Below are 21,845 nucleotides of genomic sequence, written 5' to 3' on the forward strand. Positions count from 1 at the left end.
TCATTTTCTGGGCCTCCAAACATCTACACACACATCCCCTGTGGCAACAGCGAAGACTCCAGCGTCCACACTCAGCTGGTGGTTGGAGACAGAGACAAGAGACGTATGGGTGAGAGGGTGAAGGCATAGGGAGAAAAAACATTTCTAAAATGAGAATCATCTAAAAGATGTGGAACAAACCACTTACCCCACTGACTCCAAATTGATGATGCAGTGTGCATAATGTCCTCGGAGGCGCACAAGGGATGTGTACCTGCATCCATGATTATAATAGCATTAATTCTGCGGCAGAGTTAAATAGGAGACATAACAGGGAATTTGCCTGTTCCTACCTTGACAGTACGATCAGATGAACAGGTGTAGAGGCTCCCATGAGATCTGTGGACTTCAGTGACCATAGCAGTGTGTCCCACATCAAACTTAGACAGGGTTTCTAAGGTCCCTGCTTGCATGGAAAAGGAGCGGAGCATGCCCTTGCTGTCTCCTGCCCATAGCTCACTGCCACTGTAGCTCATGGACCGCAGGTAAGAAATCAGCTAGAAAAGAACAGGTTGGGTCAAGTTGTTACACTGAGGAGAGAAGCACTAAAACAACAGCAAATTACAAGTGTGTCCGGTGTTTGTAGCTACCCGAAGTTTCTTCAAGACTTTGCCTGCCCTGCGATCATAGACAGCTATAGTGTGGTCTCCACTTCCAGAGATAATGTACTTGTCATCTGCAGCCAGGCACATCACAGCCTTACCATGGAAACAGAGACTTTTCACCAAAGGGCTGGCCGCTGCAGATAAAATAGTTATTTGCACGTGAGGCACACTAAGCCAATATACTGTCAAGCTTGTTAAATGTTAAACCCCCTCACCTCTGGTGTCCCACATCGTGATCGTCTTGTTCAATGTACCAGCCAGCAACACATCTGTCTGACAGGACAGGCAGAGGACAGCAGAATCAGTTCTGATTAGGCCCCCCACTGCACCACCGGCCTTCAGGTCCCAGAGCCTCACTGTTTTGTCGCAGCCCCCTGAAGCCAGCAGGGACCCTCGGGATGCCAGGCACCAGACCCATCCCTGATGATTGTTTAATGCATTATTTCCTCCCAATGTGCGCAGCAGTGTCCCAGTAGAGCCTGCTTGTAGATCCCACAATTTAACATTCCAGTCTCTGGAAGCTGTGGCACAAACTTTCCCCTCTCCCCCGACAAGGAGAACAGAGTTGACTGAGGCAATGTGGTTTGTAGAGATGGTGATGCGTTCCAGTGCTGGGGGTGGGCTAGGACTTCTGCAGGGTTGACTTTGTTCCATCTCTCCCTGTCTTCCATTACCCAGATTCCCAGGGTCAGCCAAGTTTTCTTGGTGATGAAGAGCACCATCTTCCCAATGAGCATCGAACATCATCCTGTGGTCCCTTTCTTCTTCGATCAGTGCTCCTATATTCTCCACCCTCTCATTAAAATCATCTTTTAACCTTGCTAGTTGGTCCTCACCTTCAATGGGCTGCATTTCACCATATTCTATTACCACCTCCATTTCTTCACCATCACTATATTCAGCCTCCTGCACAGCCATCCCTGCCCCTTCTACCTCAGCCTCTCTGCCACCATCCTGTCCCTCTTCGCCTGGTTCCCTGTCCTGCCCCCCCTGTTGCTGCTGCCTCACTTGATTACTTTCCTCCTCTTGTTGGACCTTTCCGGGCAAAAGCTGCGCTCTGCCTTTCCAGCAGATTATCAGCTGCTCCATCTCCAGGCAAGCAGTACGCCAGTCAAAGTCCTCCCTTGGCCCCACTGGAAAGCCAGCTTGGGATCCTATTAATCTACGTGCTCTGAGTTGCCAAGAGCTGGTGTCCGTTTCCAAATAACCCAATGTCTGGCAGACCTGAAAAGGAGAAACAGGGTTTCCAATAAATCACACATTAAGTTTTTGGTTTTGGTTGTTTATAAGAATAACTCATCGAACTACCTTAAAATTATGAAACGCATAATTCTGAAAATGTATACTTTATACAAGAAGTTAGGAACACAAACAACAAACTTGATTGAGGATCAATAACAGTGTTAGGAACATACAGCGAAAGGGAAATACATCACATTGTAAAATTTTAACACAAGTGAGCAAGAAAATAAGACGTCTTCAAAGCATCGGCAGACAACTCCTGAAAACATACCTTTGGCAGCACAGTGGTGACAAACTGTGCAGGAAGGTACGAGGCGATGTGGGATATTATTTCCCATGGTAAAGACAACAAGCCATTTGTCTCATTGCAGGGTGAGGGGCTGGCATCTGCTGAGGATGGGTGACCGGCCGGCTGAGGACTGGAAGGGATGAGAGGGACCAACATGACTTGTTTATCAGTATCAGGACCTGTCAGTTAACTGAGGGTGAATAAAAGTCTTACCTCTGGAAGTCAGGCTCGAGATCCTCATTACTCGAAGGTCTCACAGGGGCAGGACAGGGTTCACCCAGGTTCACCCTGACGTCAAACATCAATATGCCTCCTTTGTAAAGGCAGTTGCCGCGATTTGAGGCAAACAGCTAAAGGAATCCCTTGAAGATTTGTCTGGCCTGATGTTTTGAAAATATCCTGTCACCTTATTTTCTAGCGTACTTGGGTTAGGATTTTGCAATGTGATGTATGTTTCCCTCACTTTATGTTCCTAACAAGGTTATTGATCCGCGATCAAGATTGTTGTCTTTGTTCCTTACTTGCATAAAAATACAAGTAAGAATCTTGTCTACCTGACAAGGAAGACCAAAGGCAGCTGCCTTTCTACAGTGTGGCAACAAAGTCAGCTGTCTTTGATGTCAAACAGTGTGGCAACAAAGTCAGCTGTCTTTGATGTCACGAATTACATCAAAGGCCCCTGCCCTTGCCCCTTTCCTTCCTATAGAGAAAGTGCCCTTTTTTGGGGGTGCTTTTTAAAAAGTAATTAATCCTGTTTGTGCACATTTTCCCTGTTAAACAATATTGACTGCATAAACAATCAAAACATCAGGTCGGACTTCTTCTGTTTCCTCGTGAGGTAGGCTTCTCCAAGCTTGTCTTCTGTTGCGCCACCTACTGTTCTGGCGGTGAATTGTTTTCATGGACAACTATAAATGAAAAAGTTTCCGTTCGATCCGTCCGTTCGTCCGTAACGGATTCGGAGTACCATAATGGAGCCTTAAAGTGCAGCACACATGTCTAAACTGAATGAACGTGGAATCCGTGTGGAGATCACTGACCACTGTCATAGACTTACTGTTGTAGTCAGATTTTTTTTATTGAAAACCTTATTTCTTTTTAAATACAGCACACTTGTAATAACAGAAACAGAATACAATACTTTTAAAAGTACCCTCTTACTGCTTTTATTAAGTGATATGACCTGATGAAAAAGCAGTTATGTGCAGTAATATATGAAATTATGGATGTAATAATTTAACATGTATCGAGATGCATGAATTGTTAACTGCTGAATCTTAATCTAATCGTGGGGCTAGTGAAGGTACACTAGGATAAAACCTTGAAGGCTACTTTGAGTTGCACAAATGTAGCTTCAATTATTCCATATAGAGTACATGATATTTAACAGGTTTATTTTGGAGGTTCAATCTCAATCTTAAGTGTCAGCTAAAGGCACATAAAAAAAATGACACTATTTACCGGATTCTAAATACCCAACATCCAAATTATCAAACACTGGAAAAAGTCAGGTACCTGCTTTCCTTGAGTTCAAGTGATTCTTTCCTTGTCAGCACGCTCTGATTTGATGAAATGTTGTGCTCTATGTGCTATGTAACTCATTATTGACAGCCTGCAGTAGTGCCCACATATCAAGTTGATAAAGCAGCATATTTCCTTGGCTAATTCTCTTTTCATCGGTGGTGACTGTGAAGTGGTGTGTGATGTTTGTGACATTTGCAACAAAGGGTTCTATGACCTTTTATACCACAGAGCCTTTGAAACTACACCCGACAGTGGATAAAAGAGGGGACACAGGTCAAAAAGGAAAATGAGGAGCTTGTCTGACCAAACACTCGTGCACACCCTGAGCTGACTCTGTGGATCAGGTGAAACTCTGCTCCAGTCCTGTTTCCCAGCGGTGCTGTGGGTGTAGAAGAACGACATTGGTCACAGATAGTCAGTCTTTCTGCCAAGGGCAATGTCAGGAAAGATGTGCAGCAACAACAGTGTTGTTCAGACACAAAAGCTGGTGGATCAACTCCGGGTGGAGGCAAGCATGGAGAGAATCAAGGTATTTATTGATTTAAATAATCTGTTACCTACATGCATGATAGCTGCACATTATTACCTGAAAGAATCAGTCATCTGAAGCTACAGCCGATTCAGATCGCTGCAGCTCTGTGCTGACAAGGACCAGAAGAACAGACCACATTCATTTCACCTGTACATTGGTTGCCTGTCGGTTTCCATCTTGATTTGAAGACTCTTTTACTTTTAAACCACTTCACAGTCTCTCACGCCAGCACACATGTCTCATATATTCACAGTGTAAGAACTATTGCAGCTTCAGCAACACTCAGTTAGTTGTTGCAAAGTGCAGGACTGAAGCCTTTGTTGTGGCAGCTCATATGCTTCAAATATCTTCAGCCGAACTTTTAAATGGTAAAATGGTTTCTAGACATTATTTTATTGCACCTACGTTGTAAACTTTGTTAATTTGTTGCTGTCTGTTTATAGTATAATTTGTATCCTCTTTTATTAACTTTTTCCTTGGTTTTATGCAATCTTCTTTATTATTAATGATTTTCATGTATTATTATTTTTGTCCTTGTCTCTGATCAATCCGTTGTCAGTTGGAAGTGGAGGAATATTTAAAAGAGTTGAATTGATGATTTCCCGAAGTAGGAATGTATTCAAATGCTCCATCAATATCCACTGAGTAGTTTATCTTTTCATATCCTGTCAAAGCCGTCCCTGTCCACCTTTGTCCCAGCAGATCTCCCTGACAGCAGCAGACTTGGTCCAGTACTGCAAGGACCACAGGCGCAGTGACCCTCTGCTCACCGGCATCGCAGCTTCATCCAATCCTTTCAAAGATAAGAAGACCTGTGTGCTGCTCTAACCGTACAGATCGCCAGCACATAACAGACTGCCATGGACAAAACATGTTTGAGAATGGGACTGCAGATTTCCTACTGTCAAATGTATTAACTCACAAAGGCAATTCACACTTAATTTGTCTCCCTGCCACTAATGAGGGAGCAGAAATTGATTTGTTTATTTGTTTATTGCATTTATTATTTTTACTTTCTGTGTATATAACTGTATGTGTATATGAATATTGTGTATTTGTTCTTCGGTGTGGTGTGCTGAATGATGCTGCATGTATTTATAGGTGTGCCACAGATTTCTATCAGGAATTTGTAAATATACAAAACATCCTTTCCTTTCCTTTTGTATATTTTTTTGTTATACAGCCTCACTGAGCTGTCGAAGCCCCCTGAAACAAACGCAGAGCACAGTCACTGTTAATCAAGACAGAGACGTCATATAATACGGAAGCATCGACCTTTGCCTGCTATTTGTTGTCCCTGCGAAATACAAAAACACAATTTAAAATGTTTCTTTCCGGCTTAGGTAGAAGACGTCATCAAACTGTGCGAGAAAAATCGTAACTATGGCAACAGGCCCTTAATCAAGTTTAAGACTATTGAAAACGTTTATGTTCAGGATGTCACGTGTTTGTACCTTCATTAGAGAGTCAGAGACAATTATAAGATTGTAAAATATGATTTTAATCACACAAAGGAGTGTTTATTATATCTAAAGATTATGTATCTCTCACTCTCTCTTTCTATGTATATATAAATGTATGTACACATTATCTCAAGTTGTTTATACTTTTATTCTTTATGTTTTTTTTATGTATCTATCTATCTATTTATTTATCTATACATTTATCTATGTTCAACAAAGGGTAAAAAATCCTGACTTGGTCTTATTTCACTATGAAATAGAAGTAATGTATACTCTATGCAGTGCGGGTGTGGCTTTTTTCCACCCACCTGTCAGAAATGATTGCCGAACCAACCATGAGAACGTTTTTTTTATTTTTTTATTGCACTTCTGTTACATAACAAGGTAACTATTACATAATAACAGAGAAATGGATCCATGTGGCATACCACATGGATCCATGCTAGGCCCAGTTCTTTCACAAATAACATCCAGTGACTCCAACATTGTGAAACTATCCTTGATTTCGACTTGGTCTCGATTCAATCGTTCTCCTTGCCAATCGTCCTCTTATCAGCATGAACAGCAAAGGTTTCTGCCACCAACAAGGGGAAGATCACTGTAGCGTCTGCACACACCTGCAAAAGGGAGCACAACAGGCTGTGAGTTAAACAAGACAACATGCCCACACTAATGATGTTGATATTAATTTGTCTGATTTATAAAAATATAAAGAATAATAAAAAGGTACCTTCACAGGTTTGGCATCTATTGTGATCTTCCCCCAGGACACGGCTTCATCAGGTCTGGCCCCTGAGTCGCAACCATCAAATTCCTGAGCTGTGTTCACATACACCACAAACTCAGCTCCTTTCCTCTGGAAAGAAACAAAGCAGTTTGTCAAAAACTTCACATTGAGCAAAGGAGATCATTTGACTTATTCACTGATTCATCGATATTTACTGCTGCACCTTAGAACAAATGCTAAAGCATAGCAATAAAAAATATATACAAAAAAATAAATACTTACCCATGCATTGGCATTGCAAGTGTGGTGCTTTGCTAACCCTCCCCCTAGGAGGATCATCCCTGTGCTATTGGCGTTCACTGCAATGTCGTTTATCCTTGAAATATCTTAAGTCAAAGTCATAGTGTAAGATTACAAAATAAACACACGAAGCAACATTTAAGAGCGAACAAATAAAGACTGTTTTACCTTCAGCAATGTCCAAAATTAAGCCAGTGTTCTCAGCTGAGAACAGGTAGAACAAGTCTCCTATGGCGCCATCTGTAAGGGCAGGGCTGAACACTGGGATGTTGTTCTGAAACGAAAGCCAGGTGAAAGCCAATGATTTGAACAAAAACCTCAGACACTTGCTTTTAAGAGAATCCTGACCAGAACTCACCTTGTAGGCCCAATAGCAAACAGATTCAGGGTTGTTGATCTCCTTGCCCAGTCGATGGATCATCTGAGACGGAGTCCAACTCACGGCCTGAGGTTAGAAAAATGGAAATATACAGTGATCTCTTGCAAATAGATGCGTCAGGACATCTTGGCTTTAATGGATAAAATAGCAGTTTCAATGGTTTAAAATGTTGCCCTAGAGTAAAGTTTAATATGAACAATCAAAACAATGTAGAACTGTCCAATCACCTGAGTGTTCTGCTCCATCAGCATCTGCTTCATTATTGGCAACATCCATTGTTCTAATAACTTGTAGTTCGTATCAGGCATCAGAAGATTGCCAATCCTGCAGCAAATGTGACACATGGAAACCGAAAGGAAAATAATGTATCAGCTGTGTTGAGAATATTTTCCTTATTCAAATGCACAATGATTACATATTATTAAATTGAAAATATTGATCACTGTAACTTATTAATTTCAAATATTATAAGTACCTTTGCCAAGGAGGTTCGTTTTTTCCCCCTGTCTGTTTGTTTGTAGGTTGGCTTGTTCGTTATGATGCAATGTGTGTTAGCTAACACGAAGTTGTCTCACTGATTTCAGCACCATATTTCCTGATTTCTCTCTTAACATCGTGTCATTTTCTCATACACTCACTTATTTTTGCAACAAGTGAAGTCAGGTTTGAGGCACTTCCATATTGGCTTAACTTTCTGGACCCGGAATTTACGGCCAATTTAATATATTATCTAAGATTCCAACTTAGAAGGGAGCTCAACTATCTCACTTATTTGAGACCTTATTTTTATTTGATCATATAAAATGTATCTGAAAATTGACATGTTTCCACTAATCTGACACTGTGACTGACCTGTCGAGACCGTTTTTATACAGATCTTTCCCAGGCAGAGTGAAGTCTCCGATGTAAATATGTCCCAAACACTTGATCAGATCCTCCTCAATACCTCCAGCTGTGGTCACCAAGACATCCACCTAAGCAGAGGAAGAAATGTATATGTATTTTATGTATTGAATGTGCAGAAGGTGCAGACAGTCGACATGATAGCATTTCGTCATTCAAAGCACATGAACATTTTATAACGTCCTGCAAAATCTTGTATTGCTTCAGCAAAAATGTTGAAGCACACATTGTTTTGTGCTTCGGGTAGTTGAGGAGGGTCATATACCATTTTGTGCTCTGCGAGATAGCGGATACTCTCCCTGACTCCGCTGCTGATGAGGTTTGAAGTGTAACTGAGGAAGATTGTGCAGCTCAAGGGGCTCCGGCAGGTCGACGGATCCTCCTCAACACTTCCATTCACTGCCTTCACCGGTTGTTGACGCCTCTTGATCTGTGGATGTTGGAGAAGATTGCCAAAAAAGTGAGGAGAGTAAACTTTGGTGAAGGTCTGTTACACTGAGAACAGACATCCTCCCTGTGTTCCATCCATCTCACCATGTTGTTTATCTGCTGGATAGCCAGGGCCACATTAGTCGCCTGGAAGCCAGTGCTGAGGAAGGACTGCAGCAGTGCGCCGTGGTCCACTCCCTGGTTGAAGTCATAGCCCTTGACCTTTGGTGTGTCTGGAAGGGTGGCAGTCTCCCTGTAGATGTACGGAACTACTTTGCGCTTACAGGCCATATTGTCTGGAAGGCGGGAGGGGGGACATTGGGGATGTAAATAAAGAGTCATCACAAAATTCCCCATATGACACTGGCATTTAGTATCACAAAATGAAGTATAAGCAGCTCTTTTTCCTAATAAGTTTGTACATGTGAACCAACTTGCTCCAACAAGTCTGGTTAGTTGGTTAATTACTTCTTGCCTGAATCAAATTTTTGAGCGCAAGAAGGTGTGTCACAAGGCCACAGTCCATGACTACATCAATCATTCAATCAGATTCTATGTGCAAAGCCCATATCCACATATCACAATTTGACTCAGACGGCTTAACTCAAACTAGTAGAAGGGAGAACATGTGCAGAAACCTCAGCGAGAACCACATGTGAGGGATCCCAGGACGGGGGAAGTGCAATAGATTTCACTTGTTTCTCTGAAGGTGTGTGACTGACAGAATGCATAACAGCTGAGGGTGTAAGAGGATGTTCCCCTCAGGCTATTACGTAATCAGCAGGGTATACACAGGCAGTGCAGACAGTTTCACAATGTCAAATGTAATGTTGTTTCAATTAACAAATGGTTATAAATTACGCCCTCAATATTCTTGAATATAGACTGTCCTACCAGATACAAGGTTTCGACATAATCTTGGTTCCACCCTGAAATGATGAATGTAAGACAAGTTTTAATTATTTACTTCTTATCGTTGGATTCTTTAATTACATGTCAAATGTAACTGCTTTAGCCTCGTATATCTACACTAAACGATTTTCCATATATTCAGATAGTGTGTGCGTGTACTTGAGAGTCTGTCCCTGTCTTTCTAAACTCTGCAAACTGTCAAACAAAAAAATGTTAAATGCATACTGTATATCCCACAAACTCAGTGATATAGTCATAAATATGATTGTATAGTTTGCTGGTAACACAAAAACAATTCTCTTAGCTCCAGTTTCTTCTTTGTAGTACAGGTGAGTTATAATATTACCTGCGTAGTTTGCAGAGAGAAGATCTCTTGTTGTTGTTGTGTCCTCTGGATGTTGCTCAGTCATTGCAAATGGATTTACATCTGCAGTCTTTATACCCTTTGCCGAAACAGGAGGGTGGAGTTACATGTGTCCTTAAAAACCCTAGTAGGTATGTGCTGCTGCTGAAGGAAGCTCGTTATGTGTGCCATATGATTGTATGTTAGCAAATTCCGAACCTGTCCTACCTGCTGTACCCAAACATGTTACTACAGGGTAATGAAACCTGTTCAAGACTATATCAGATTGATGCATGAAGGTTTGATCGTGATCCTTGTTCCCAGACACTACTAAAGATGGTGTCAGTCAGAATGAATGTTTTTCTTTTTTGGGATTTTATATTTTTCTAAATGAATCAAAATCTTGAATCAGGACTGGGAGCCCTTGCGTGCTTGCGTGCCCCTTCTTGCGTGCTTGCGTGCATTCACCAATTTCTGTAACTATACGACAAAGCTACGCAAGCCTCACGCAGCCCGCAAGGCTGTGATTGGTCCGCTAACTACATCCTTTCCAGAGTCATATTTCCGGTTTCATGCCCCATAATACCGGAAGAAACCAAGGAAGATTTAGAAGAACGGATATGGACCAAATAGAAGAGTACTTGGCAGAAGAGATCTGAAAGTATGACCACTTGTATAACCCGTCACTGACTAAATACAAGGACACGCAGATGACTTGCAATTCCTGGAAGGAGATCTCGACCGACGTCGGTTTGTAGGTCGACGAGTGTACGAAGCTGTGCAGAATGATCAGGGACAAATTTTTCCTCCAGAAAAAGTAATAAACAGTCAACAAAGACTGCCACACACAAAGAAGGTGTCTCTAAGGTTGTCTTCGACAAAAAACGTTACTCCACCTAGTGGTTTGGCGGTCAATTGCTTTGCTGACTTGCTAGCTGTCCCTCAGAACGCCACCACGCCACGCCGCCAGGCCCCCCCGCACTGAGCGATGCGACTGTCAACAGTCCACTCCAGGGCAGGGGGCGTGGCGGCGCGAGTGGCCCAGTCCTTGGTATTTTTTTCTGTATGTGGCCCTCGGTACAAAAAGTTTGGACACCCCTGCTTTAAACTCTTCTTTATGGCCAGAGAATGATGGAATTTACAAATCTGAGGTAGTAAGTATTTGTCATACCTGCTCGCTGTGCTTGCATAAGCAGAACATCGACATATATTTAACTTTCGTTGTGTTGCTTTTGCTGAAATTGTATTGTGAATTGTGATAATCACTGATATTGTTCTATTTACAGGCCCTATCGTAAATCACAGATATCTCTTTAAGCAGACTAATGTGTGACCTGAATGAGATGTGAAAACACTAACAAAAAACTTTTCAGTTCATGCATTCTTTCGTAGGAGGCCGCATTTATCAAAAAAGTGCACTGCCCGACGAGCAGGTTCAGCTGCACAAACCTGTCAATCCGGTTTGGTCAAACAAAAGTCAAGAATTCCACCATAAGAAACAACTAATAATCCACAGGACAAACACAAAATCTAGAACTGATTGTGTGAGAGACCGTAAAACATAAAAAGGATTTCAGAAAGCTTTTATTTGGTTTCATCTTGTTTTCTTGCGAAGGTTTCTGCCACTAACAAGGGGAAGATGATGGTGGCGTCTCCAAACACCTTGAAAGACAGAATGACATCATGTGTGTTAAAACCTAGAAGAACAAAAATTATCTAACAAAGCGAAAAAACTGTCTTTTTGCAACATTTTTAGGGCTTGTGAATAGATTGGTAATTGATACATTTGTATGTTATTGTCAGTTTTGTATATAGAGCTGCGTTACCAACATATACACTCTCCCCAGGTAGTAGAAACCATAAAATTTCCACTGAAGGGACCAGGATCGAAAGGAATTTATTTTTACGTTCCTTTAAAACCCTATAGTTATGGCTGAGTCCTGAACCATCCCTTATATGCTACTAAAGATCTATACTGCTGGGGGAATTCCAATCATGCACTGAGCACTTCTCCCTTTCTTTCTGTCTCTCTTTAGTTCCCTGAAAATAGTCCAGAGGCTCAAAGTTCCCGTTGCTGATGGGCTAAATGCAGTGGTGGGAAGTAAAAAAGTAGAAATACTTTGTTACTGTAACAAAGTAGAAATACTTTGTTACCAAAGTAGAAATACTTTGTTACTGTTCTTAAGTAGATTTTTCACATATCTGTACTGAAATGTATTGTGAATTGTGATAATCACTGATATTGTTCAATTTACAGGCCCTATCGTAAATCACAGATATCTCGTTAAGCAGACTAATGTGTGACCTGAATGAGATGTGAAAACACTAACAAAAAACTTTTCAGTTCATGCATTCTTTCGTAGGAGGCCGCATTTATCAAAAAAGTGCACTGCCCGACGAGCAGGTTCAGCTGCACAAACCTGTCAATCCGGTTTGGTCAAACAAAAGTCAAGAATTCCACCATAAGAAACAACTAATAATCCACAGGACAAACACAAAATCTAGAACTGATTGTGTGAGAGACCGTAAAACATAAAAAGGATTTCAGAAAGCTTTTATTTGGTTTCATCTTGTTTTCTTGCGAAGGTTTCTGCCACTAACAAGGGGAAGATGATGGTGGCGTCTCCAAACACCTTGAAAGACAGAATGACATCATGTGTGTTAAAACCTAGAAGAACAAAAATTATCTAACAAAGCGAAAAAAATGTCCTTTTGCAACATTTTTAGGGCTTGTGAATAGATTGGTAATTGATACATTTGTATGTTATTGTCAGTTTTGTGTATATAGAGCTGCGTTACCAACATATATACTCTCCCCAGGTAGTAGAAACCATAAAATTTCCACTGAAGGGACCAGGATGGAAAGGAATTTATTTTTACGTTTCTTTAAAACCCTATAGTTATGGCTGAGTCCTGAACCATCCCTTATATGCTACTAAAGATCTATACTGCTGGGGGAATTCCAATCATGCACTGAGCACTTCTCCCTTTCTTTCTGTCTCTCTTTAGTTCCCTGAAAATAGTCCAGAGGCTCAAAGTTCCCGTTGCTGATGGGCTAAATGCAGTGGTGGGAAGTAAAAAAGTAGAAATACTTTGTTACTGTAACAAAGTAGAAATACTTTGTTACTGTACTTAAGTAGATTTTTCACATATCTGTACTGAAATGTATTGTGAATTGTGATAATCACTGATATTGTTCTATTGACAGGCCTTATCGTAAATCACAGATATTTCTTTAAGCAGACTAATGTGTCACCTGAATGAGATGTGAAAACACTAACAAAAAACTTTTCAGTTTATGCATTCTTTCGTAGGAGGCCGCATTTATCAAAGAAGTGCACTGCCCGACGAGCAGGTTCAGCTGCACAAACCTGTCAATCCGGTTTGGTCAAACAAAAGTCAAGAATTCCACCATAAGAAACAACTAATAATCCACAGGACAAACACAAAATCTAGAACTGATTGTGTGAGAGACCGTAAAACATAAAAAGGATTTCAAAAGGCTTTTATTTGGTTTCATCTTGTTTTCTTGCGAAGGTTTCTGCCACTAACAAGGGGAAGATGATGGTGGCGTCTCCAAACACCTTGAAAGACAGAATGACATCATGTGTGTTAAAACCTAGAAGAACAAAAATTATCTAACAAAGCGAAAAAACTGTCCTTTTGCAACATTTTTAGGGCTTGTGAATAGATTGGTAATTGTGACATTTGTATGTTATTGTCAGTTTTGTATATAGAGCTGCGTTACCAACATATACACTCTCCCCAGGTAGTAGAAACCATAGAATGTCCACTGAAGGGACCAGGATCGAAAGGAATTTATTTTAACGTTCCTTTAAAACCCTATAGTTATGGCTGAGTCCTGAACCATCCCTTATATGCTACTAAAGATCTATACTGCTGGGGGAATTCCAATCATGCACTGAGCACTTCTCCCTTTCTTTCTGTCTCTCTTTAGTTCCCTGAAAATAGTCCAGAGGCTCAAAGTTCCCGTTGCTGATGGGCTAAATGCAGTGGTGGGAAGTAACAAAGTAGAAATACTTTGTTACTGTACTTAAGTAGATTTTTCACATATCTGTACTTTACTTGTGTATTTATTTTCCTGACGACTTTTAACTTTTACTCGTTACATTTGAGCACAAATATCTGTACTTTCTACTTCTTACATTCTCAAAACTGGCTCGTTACTTGAGCAGCGGAGGTTGGCGCAACGTGCACCTTTACGCACGGCGCACCTCTCTCTCGCTTTCTCGCTCCTGCGGGAGCTCGGTTCAGTCTTTATTATTAGGGCCCGAGCACTGACAGGCACTGACAGACGTGAGGCCCTATTGAAATTGTAAGGATTATTATTAAGGCAAATTAATTGGCTTTTTGAGGGCTTTTATTAGGTGACTTTACATAATTTTTTAAAGGTATTCCTATTTCGATTCACATTCGTTTTCCCTTTCCTGCTTCGTGTCAACATCTGCACATAAATACATAGCTCGAAGCAGCAAGTGGTTAACTTTTCTTAAAGAAAATATTGGAAGTAGTTGGTTAAAACAAAAACTGTTGGGAAATAGACTATCATTGGTTGGCCGTGTCTACTTAGTCTTACACGTCCAAGTAAAACAAACAGATTTAACACAACATATATTGTTGTTATAATTTTTCAGTCAGTTGAAATAAATCCTGAACTGAACAATTTTGGGTTGTTATGTGTCTGTATAGGCCTACTATAAAAAGCACTTAGCATTTTTAATTTTGGTACTTGTACTTTTACTTTTGATACTTAAGTACATTTCAACACCAGATACTTTTGATTCTTAGGTACATTTAATATGAGCAACTCTAATACTTTTACTCAAGTCATTTTCTGACGGGTGACCTATACTTTAACCGGAGTCACTTTCAAGTAAGATATCTGTACTTTTACTCAAGTATGGCTTTCAAGTACTTTATACACCACTGGCGAAATGTGGCGAAAGGTACCTTCACAGGTTTAGCATCCATGCGGATCTTGCCCCAGGACACGGCTTCATCAGGTCGAGCTCCTGAGTCGCAACCATCAAACTCCTGAGCTGTGTTCACATACACCGCGTAGTCAGCTCCTTCCCTCTGGAAGGAAGCAAAGCAGTGTTTCAAAGTGCAAATGAGAAGAAAAAAAAAGAAAACTGCTTTATGCTCGATTTTTTATGTGTGTGGTTAGGCCTCCTCAATAAATTAAAAATGGAAATCACATCTAATTCAGAAATGCAAACTACATACCCAGGCATTGGCATTGCATATGTGATGTTTGGCTACACCTCCTCCCAGGATGATCACTGCAGTGCTGTTGGCAGCTAACACAAGGTTGTTCAACCTTCCAATATCTGGAATCAAATATGTTTTGTGAGGTCAGATAACAACCGAGATTAGCAGAGATGAAAACTATTTTACCTTCTATTACATCCAGTATCAAACTAGGGTTCTCAGCTGAGAAGAGGTACAACATGTCTCCCACGGCACCATCTGTCAGGGCAGGGCTGAAAACTGGGATGTTGTTCTGAAACAGAAAGTGGCCAAAGTAATCAGTGGTTTGAAGCCTTAAGTCTGAACCAATTCATTAGCTGCGGCCCCATGTTCTCCTGTGCTCCGCTCTCGTTAATGTACGTTTGCCCTCTATTTGTTGTTAGTCCTGTCTGTGTGTTTTCTCTGTGTGTTACTGCTGCAGTAATTAAGTCCTGTTCATCCAGACGCCGCCAGTTCAGATTCCCAGTGTGTTAACGTCATGGCCATTCCAACTCGAAACCTTGATGCCTGGTATGTTTGCAGTTAACTATTCAGGTGCATTATCCGCTCCTTTGCTGTCTTCAGCAACGTCAACCCTCGGCTTCATCTACCAGTCAGTATATGGATCCCTCACTCGCCAAAAAACATGCCTGCCCAGCAAACCCTAACCGCGATACACAGGTCTCGGGATTCACCTTGTAGGCCCAGTAGTAAACAGAGTCAGGGTTGTTGATCTCTCTGCCCAGTCGGTGGATCATCTTAGACGGAGTCCAGCGAACACCCTGACAGAAGAAGCATCATTGCAAAATTAAACTGTGCCGTGAGTTTTCATTGGGACAGTTTGACTGCCATCACAAACAGAGCATTAGACACTGAATGGCTGAAATATGTTGCAGTGACAAGAGCCATGTGAAACAGCTGTAGAGTTCACACACCTGAGTGTTCTGCTCCACGAGCATCTGCGCCAAGATTGGCCTCATCCATTTATCAAATTTTTCATAGTTTTCCTCAGGCATCAGAGTGTTCCCAGTCCTAAGGCCAATGTGACAAATATGAATCATCCTCAAAGTAATTCTGGTAGTGTAAGTGAGTCATTTAAAGGTGCTTATTTATAGTTTTCATCAACAATTGTTTGTCCTGAGTTAAGACAGTGAACAAGTCAAACATCAACATGTTAGCATCACAGCTTTGGGGGTTAGGGTTCGCATGTATACTACCATTACCTTGGGAAACCCTTACTAGCTGAATTGCTGTTATGCTGCAGCTAATTCATCGATTTGAAAACTTAGTTCTTGTGGAGGTAGCTCAACAGAGCACGCAATTTATGTTTGTTGTTTTGAGTTCTGTGGATAAAAAAACTTTGTGAGTGAGCGGCTGTTGTCAAACTGTTGTTAGCTGCCGCCATGGGCCTGTCACCTTTAACAATGGGGAGTGATAGCTGTCTAGACTTTGTTGTGCTGTTCATTCCCCCATGTGCAGTTGGAGGTGCTCTGCTGAGACACCTCTACAATTATATTGCAGCCAAATCTACGAGTGTTCCGGTCATCTGAAATGCTGTCTGACCTGTTGAGGCCCTTTTTATACAGATCCTCTCCAGACAGAGTAAAATCTCCAACGTAAACCGGGCCCAAACACTTGATCAGATCCTCCTCGATACCTCCAGCGGTGGTCACTAAGACATCCACCTAAACAGAGAAGAAAATGTAATGTGCTGCTCTGGTGTGAAAAATTATACAATACGTGCCTCTGATTTAAATGTTTCTTGTGAGGTATTCTTCTATCATACAGCTAAATGCATGTCGTATTAATGAGAAGGGTTTATACCATTCTGTGCTCCGCAAGGTAGCGGATAGTCTCCCTCAATCCGCTGCTGATGAGGTTTGAGGTGTAACCTAGGAAGATGGTGCAGCTCATGAGGCATGGGCAGGTGGATGGATCCTCTGTGACGGCGCCATTCGCTGCATTCACTGGCTGTTGACGTTTCTTCATCTGTGGATGTAGAGTGGATGGCACAATCTTTTTAAATCATTTCAAAAATGTTTATAAAACATTTGATGATAAGTTATGAGTGCAGGCGGACAGCATGCACACATAGCCAGAGGTGGCAAAAGCAAGTAAAAGTATATGTATTGATTCATCCTCTTTAGTCAAGTAAAAGTACAAAAGTGCAGGCTCTAAAATGTACTCAAGGTATGAAAGTAAACGGAACCCCTCTGAGGGCTACCAAGTGTGTCTGTGCAAAGCGATCTGATACTCATGTCCCATTCAGTTCAATGCTGTTTAAACTAAACTACTCTTAGTTCAAGTAAATTAAGTAAAAAAACAGGGGTTAAAGCAAGAAAAGATTAGTGACATGAAAAGTGTGTAAACTACAATGTAATAGTGTATTTTCATTTTAATTAAGGTCAGGGATGGGGAATGTTTTGTTGCCCTGCTTCACTCCTTGTCATGGACAGATGCACGGAGCCTCTTCTCTCCTGTATGCTCCAGAGCGAGTTCTTGTTGAGTCTGCACTGACCGGTTTTACAGCGTCTGCCTGAGGGAACGAGCTGACTCAGATCTGGTGATTCTCTTGGCAGACGGCTCGGAGTGTGGAATGATGCCTGACTACATTCAACGGTTATCACTGCTCTGAGTTTTTTAACTTGTGCTGATGTTGTCGAACCAGGGCGGAGATCCCATACCCCAGGATGCTTTGAGAGGTCCCTTCAGTTCAAGTAGACATCCAATCCCCAGGCCAGACAGGCACAGGCCGTTGCCTCTGGGCCTTCACACCTGAAAGTACGAACTCTGCAGCGATAAACTCTGCACCAATCATAAAATCCCATGATTGGTGTCGTTCAAGATGTTGAACTGTGCTTCAGTTTTCACTAGATGTATGAAATACATTAGAGTAAGGAAAAGTGATGGTGAGTTTTCTGATGACAGAGCTGAACAGAGGCATAGAGGTGAGAAATGAAACAGAAGAGGAACAAGAATGTATGCTTGAAGTTATCCGCCCACATTCATGTCAGGTTAAAACTTGTTCATTCAGCTCTCAGTTTACATGCACTGCTACTAATGACATACATACTGATGCCATTCGATTCAGTGGGTACGATTTTGTGACATATAGTGGTGAAGTTGCATGTTGCAGCTGAATACCCCTCACCTCACCCTCCCCTTCCAAATATTAAAGTGAACCTGTGGAAACCTTCAGTTGTCCTTAAAAGTCGAAAAGATGTTTAGTTTGTCCAGTTTGGGCTACTGTAGAAAATATGGCGACCTCCGTGGAGAGGACCCGCTCCGGATATACATACTTAAAATAGATTCTCCCCATTTACCATCCAACTCACCATGTTGTTGATCTCCTTGACAGCCAAGCCAAAATTAGTGGCTTGGAAGCCTGTGGTGAGGTACGACTGTATCAGGGCTTGGTGGTCCACTCCCTTGTTAAAGTCATAGCCCCGGATCTTTGGTGTATCCCCTGGTACCGGCTGAGTGGGTCTGTAGATATTCCCTTCCATTGGATGGACATGTTGGGCCATGTTCTCTGAAACAACAATATCACACACTGTCATAAATTAATCCTTGCAAGCAAAAGTATAAAACCTCTAAAGTATTTGAATGCGTATTAAATGAATGGCCCATGAAGGAGGAAAAGAAGCACCTTACAGTCTAATTGGATGAAAATTCCGTCCCACCCTTCCACTGTCCTCGCCAACGGATTAATCAAACCACAACCACCTATTTCATCAGCTGCAGGTTTTTAACACGCATGTCCTGCAGCCTTCGTACAGCTGCATGGATTTAAGCTGCTACCTCATACACACACAAATTGTCATGCATCCCCAAGAACTTTTAGACTGTATACAGATACACACACAGGCAGACAGAATTGTAGGCTATAAAAAATTATAAAAATATAAAGAGTCTGAAATTTGCTGTACTGACAGGAAATCATGTCATGTGGACAAAAATAACATTTTTGATGTCCACATTCGGGGTGATTCTTACCTCTTTATTGTTCTTTCTCTTCCTCCTCTACTTTGCCGCGCTTTCTGAATTGTGCAGCTGATAATTTAATCCTTTTTTGACTTATCGTTGACTCTGATCACACAGGGGTAAATGATGATAGTCTTCACAGGTGACTGACCTACGCAAGCCTGTATGTGATGGTGTGAAGTGAATGCATTGGTTTACGTTACATGTGTCATGTCATGATAAATCAGTCTCTTGTGCCGCCCTCTCTGCAGTTTGCGCCGCAGGCAACCACCTATGTCACCTTTGCAAGGAGCCGCCCCTGTGTCTGTGTGTGCGTGTGTGTTTGTGTGTCTGGGCGTCTGGGTGTAGCCCTGTGTGTGTTTGTGTTTGTGTGTGTGTGTGTGTGTGTGTGTGTGTGTGTGTGTGTGTGTGTGTGTGTGTGTGTGTGTGTGTGTGTGTGTGTGTGTGTGTGTGTGTGTGTGTGTGTGTGTGTGCGTGAGAAAGAGCACTGCCGTTGTTAAACAGTAACAACACATGAGCCAGAGTCCCCAAATGCATTTCACAATGTATCATATTAATCTATAAGGCATGTTATATGGAATTGATTAATGACTCAATAGTTAGCAAAATATATTGTTATTCAGAAGTTAAATGGAAGACTTGTGTTGAGTGAATGACATGAAGATCTGTCTTTAATATGACGTATCTCCCTGTTCCTTTTGATGGGGAAAAAATAAACCTCCGTTCTGGGAGGGTGACAATAAACAAGCAAGTTAGGGTTTGGAACAAATGAGAAGATACGCACGTTTGCCTCATGATAAGAATATGAGAATATGTCATATCTCCTCAATCAATAGTGAACACAACATAGATGGAGACATGAATAAAAGACTTCAGGCCTTGCAACACTTACTTCCAGTGCGAGAACCACCTCGTCAACGGTCCATCGCTCGTTCGCCAATGCTGTTCCTTTTACATTACATTACATTACAGTTCATTTAGCTGACGCTTGTATCCAAAGCGACTTACAATAAGTGCATTCAACCCAGAGGGAACAAACCCAGAACAACAAGAATCAAGACAGTACATAAAGCAAAACTACAAAGTGCTATTGGTAAGTGCCATTTTAGTGCTGCCAAAGTGTTAGTTTCGAAAGTGGTTAGTGTTGTTTTTTTTTTTATTCAAGGTACAGTCGGAAGAGGTGTGTTTTTAGTTTTCTGCGGAAGATGTGTAAACTTTCAGATGTCCGGATGTCGATTGGGAGCTCATTCCACCATTAAGGAGCTAGGACAGCAAACAGTTGTGATTTTGATGAGTGTTTAACTCGCAGTGAAGGAGCAACCTTGATTCCTTGATCGTGTGTTGTGGGAATTTCACCCAGACATATAACAAATGCTGTAAGAACTCACTGAAGCAAACACCACACATAAACAAGTACTTAGTTTTTACTTGCAAGGGAAGTCCGTACCTCTGAGAAGGTCTCAGCCAACTTCAACGGTACTTCCTTAATGCAGGGTTTTTATTCACATAGCTCAGTATTACAACACATCATGCGTGGGCTTTTCTAATTTCTCGATAACTCCTTTGTCTTCGGGGTTTTACCTTATTTGGCAATACCACCTTCTGCACATAGCAAAAACAGCGTCTATGGTTTCACAACCATATCAGACAGTTCCTCGTTCTTGTTGTGAAGGACAGTTTTAAAATGAAAGCCGTTTGGACACAGGCTTGGACATGACAGTTCTGATTTTATAGCATTTTGAGAATTGATCTGGAAACCATGTGGCCTCATCTGAAGGACGGCTGACTCAGCAGATGTCCTGTGACCCTCTACAGTTTCACAGGTAGCAGAATGTCGCTTTAATATTTTCAGTGTTTCCTTAATATCAAAATATCAACATGGACGCCAGATATAAATGTCCTTTTAAATGAGTACCTCAGGCTCTCCTTGCTCAGTGCTCCCTCCCTTTATATCTCTTTCTCAAACCAATGCACAGTCAATGTAAAAAAATGAAACACGGATCTCTCAGGATAAACGTTAAACCAGTTCTTTGTCAACTTACACACCTCCGAATTGTGAGACATCGCTCTCCACAGCGGAGTGTCAGGACTTGTTTTGGGGGTGCATTTGAATGTGGGCAGTCGTGCACAATAATTCCCTTCAAAGAAAACACCATACTACTAAGTGATTGCACAATTCAAATTTTCATTGTCACTTTCAGCATGATGATCTGCAGCTCAGAGTTACTGCTGTTGAATTGTGGTGGTGAAATATAGGGCAGCTCAAGAAAAGGAGGGGACAATAAGAGGAGAAAAACTGATAGCTACCACTTCTCTAAAGATGTTTTCAGACGAGATAGACTTTCACCTATGAAGAACACAACAGGAGATTAACATGTCAGACGCCCTCACAACAACAGGAACATTTCAAGAGGTGGTGCAGGAGGCTGGACATGACGTGCAAATGCTGCTGCAGAAAACTCAGCCCTTTTTATTAGACCGCTTAGAAAGAAAGGAAAGCGATTTACCAACAATATTAATAAAACTCTTAGGCAAACAATGAAATCCACCATTTTGTTCTAACTGTTTATATATAAATATATATATATATCAAACAAAATGGTGGATTGCATTGTTTGCCTAAGAGTTATTTATATATATATATATGTAAATAGTTTATGTTCAGGGGACCCCATTTGTCAGACGCCATGTTCTTCAGCCGCCACTGGCCGCACTGGTGGGTAGAAAAGGACTGACTTTGCTGCTCTCTGGTCTCGACTGGATTCAACTAGCTTGTCGTCTGCTAACTGTAGAATAAACACCGTGAGTAATTAGGTCGGTAGCATTAATTCCCCTTTTAATCCCAAGCTATTTCCAATGCTATCTTTTCCACAGTGCCACAAACCGACCTGAGCAGCTGTTGATGTGCTGAGTAAATCAAGAGA

General features: G+C 41.5%; 4 protein-coding genes across 4 annotated transcripts; 1 reads left to right on the top strand and 3 right to left on the bottom strand.

The window, feature by feature from the left end:
• Positions 1-2,477, bottom strand: LOC133023693 (F-box/WD repeat-containing protein 9-like). The gene is made up of 7 exons (XM_061090764.1): positions 2,389-2,477; positions 2,158-2,305; positions 860-1,868; positions 630-778; positions 333-536; positions 188-253; positions 1-75 (listed from the first exon to the last, which is right to left on the bottom strand). The coding sequence occupies exons 1-7, from the start codon at positions 2,475-2,477 to the stop codon at positions 1-3; spliced, it is 1,740 nt and encodes a 579-aa protein (XP_060946747.1).
• A 1,652-nt stretch (positions 2,478-4,129) lies between these two features.
• LOC133023427 (guanine nucleotide-binding protein G(I)/G(S)/G(O) subunit gamma-12-like) lies at positions 4,130-5,059 on the top strand. The gene is made up of 2 exons (XM_061090454.1): positions 4,130-4,228; positions 4,934-5,059. The coding sequence occupies exons 1-2, from the start codon at positions 4,136-4,138 to the stop codon at positions 5,057-5,059; spliced, it is 219 nt and encodes a 72-aa protein (XP_060946437.1). The 5' UTR covers positions 4,130-4,135.
• A 1,156-nt stretch (positions 5,060-6,215) lies between these two features.
• Positions 6,216-10,888, bottom strand: LOC133023694 (deoxyhypusine synthase-like). The gene is made up of 11 exons (XM_061090765.1): positions 10,859-10,888; positions 9,691-9,787; positions 8,538-8,728; positions 8,269-8,433; positions 7,953-8,074; positions 7,328-7,424; positions 7,080-7,166; positions 6,890-6,995; positions 6,704-6,807; positions 6,425-6,550; positions 6,216-6,311 (listed from the first exon to the last, which is right to left on the bottom strand). The coding sequence occupies exons 1-11, from the start codon at positions 10,886-10,888 to the stop codon at positions 6,216-6,218; spliced, it is 1,221 nt and encodes a 406-aa protein (XP_060946748.1).
• A 2,305-nt stretch (positions 10,889-13,193) lies between these two features.
• LOC133023695 (deoxyhypusine synthase-like) lies at positions 13,194-18,464 on the bottom strand. Its single transcript, XM_061090766.1, has 9 exons — positions 18,273-18,464; positions 16,762-16,926; positions 16,501-16,622; positions 15,873-15,969; positions 15,633-15,719; positions 15,106-15,211; positions 14,935-15,038; positions 14,659-14,784; positions 13,194-13,271 (listed from the first exon to the last, which is right to left on the bottom strand). Exons 1-9 carry the CDS (start codon positions 18,462-18,464, stop codon positions 13,194-13,196), a joined length of 1,077 nt encoding a protein of 358 aa, XP_060946749.1.
• Between the last annotated feature and the right edge of the window lie 3,381 nt (positions 18,465-21,845).

The sequence above is a fragment of the Limanda limanda genome, chromosome 17, assembly GCF_963576545.1.
Source record: "Limanda limanda chromosome 17, fLimLim1.1, whole genome shotgun sequence".
In the NCBI taxonomy this organism is placed as follows: Eukaryota; Metazoa; Chordata; class Actinopteri; order Pleuronectiformes; family Pleuronectidae; genus Limanda; species Limanda limanda.

What these genes read in the sequence shown, in the direction of transcription:
- LOC133023693 (XM_061090764.1), bottom strand. Translation starts at nt 2,477, where the DNA reads ATGTTTGACGTCAGGGTGAACCTGGGTGAACCCTGTCCTGCCCCTGTG. An exon ending in CTCGAGCCTGACTTCCAGAG is followed by an intron (nt 2,306 to 2,388) that starts GTAAGACTTTTA and finishes CATCCCTTCCAG; the next exon opens with TCCTCAGCCGGCCGGTCACC. An exon ending in CACGATGTGGGACACCAGAG is followed by an intron (nt 779 to 859) that starts GTGAGGGGGTTT and finishes TTTTATCTGCAG; the next exon opens with CGGCCAGCCCTTTGGTGAAA.
- LOC133023427 (XM_061090454.1), top strand. Translation starts at nt 4,136, where the DNA reads ATGTCAGGAAAGATGTGCAGCAACAACAGTGTTGTTCAGACACAAAAG. An exon ending in CAAGCATGGAGAGAATCAAG is followed by an intron (nt 4,229 to 4,933) that starts GTATTTATTGAT and finishes TTGTCCCAGCAG; the next exon opens with ATCTCCCTGACAGCAGCAGA.
- LOC133023694 (XM_061090765.1), bottom strand. Translation starts at nt 10,888, where the DNA reads ATGTTCTGCTTATGCAAGCACAGCGAGCAG. An exon ending in TGATGGAGCAGAACACTCAG is followed by an intron (nt 7,167 to 7,327) that starts GTGATTGGACAG and finishes TTCTAACCTCAG; the next exon opens with GCCGTGAGTTGGACTCCGTC. An exon ending in CTTGCAATGCCAATGCATGG is followed by an intron (nt 6,551 to 6,703) that starts GTAAGTATTTAT and finishes GTTTCTTTCCAG; the next exon opens with AGGAAAGGAGCTGAGTTTGT.
- LOC133023695 (XM_061090766.1), bottom strand. Translation starts at nt 18,464, where the DNA reads ATGGCCCAACATGTCCATCCAATGGAAGGGAATATCTACAGACCCACT. An exon ending in TCGTGGAGCAGAACACTCAG is followed by an intron (nt 15,720 to 15,872) that starts GTGTGTGAACTC and finishes TTCTTCTGTCAG; the next exon opens with GGTGTTCGCTGGACTCCGTC. An exon ending in TATGCAATGCCAATGCCTGG is followed by an intron (nt 14,785 to 14,934) that starts GTATGTAGTTTG and finishes GCTTCCTTCCAG; the next exon opens with AGGGAAGGAGCTGACTACGC.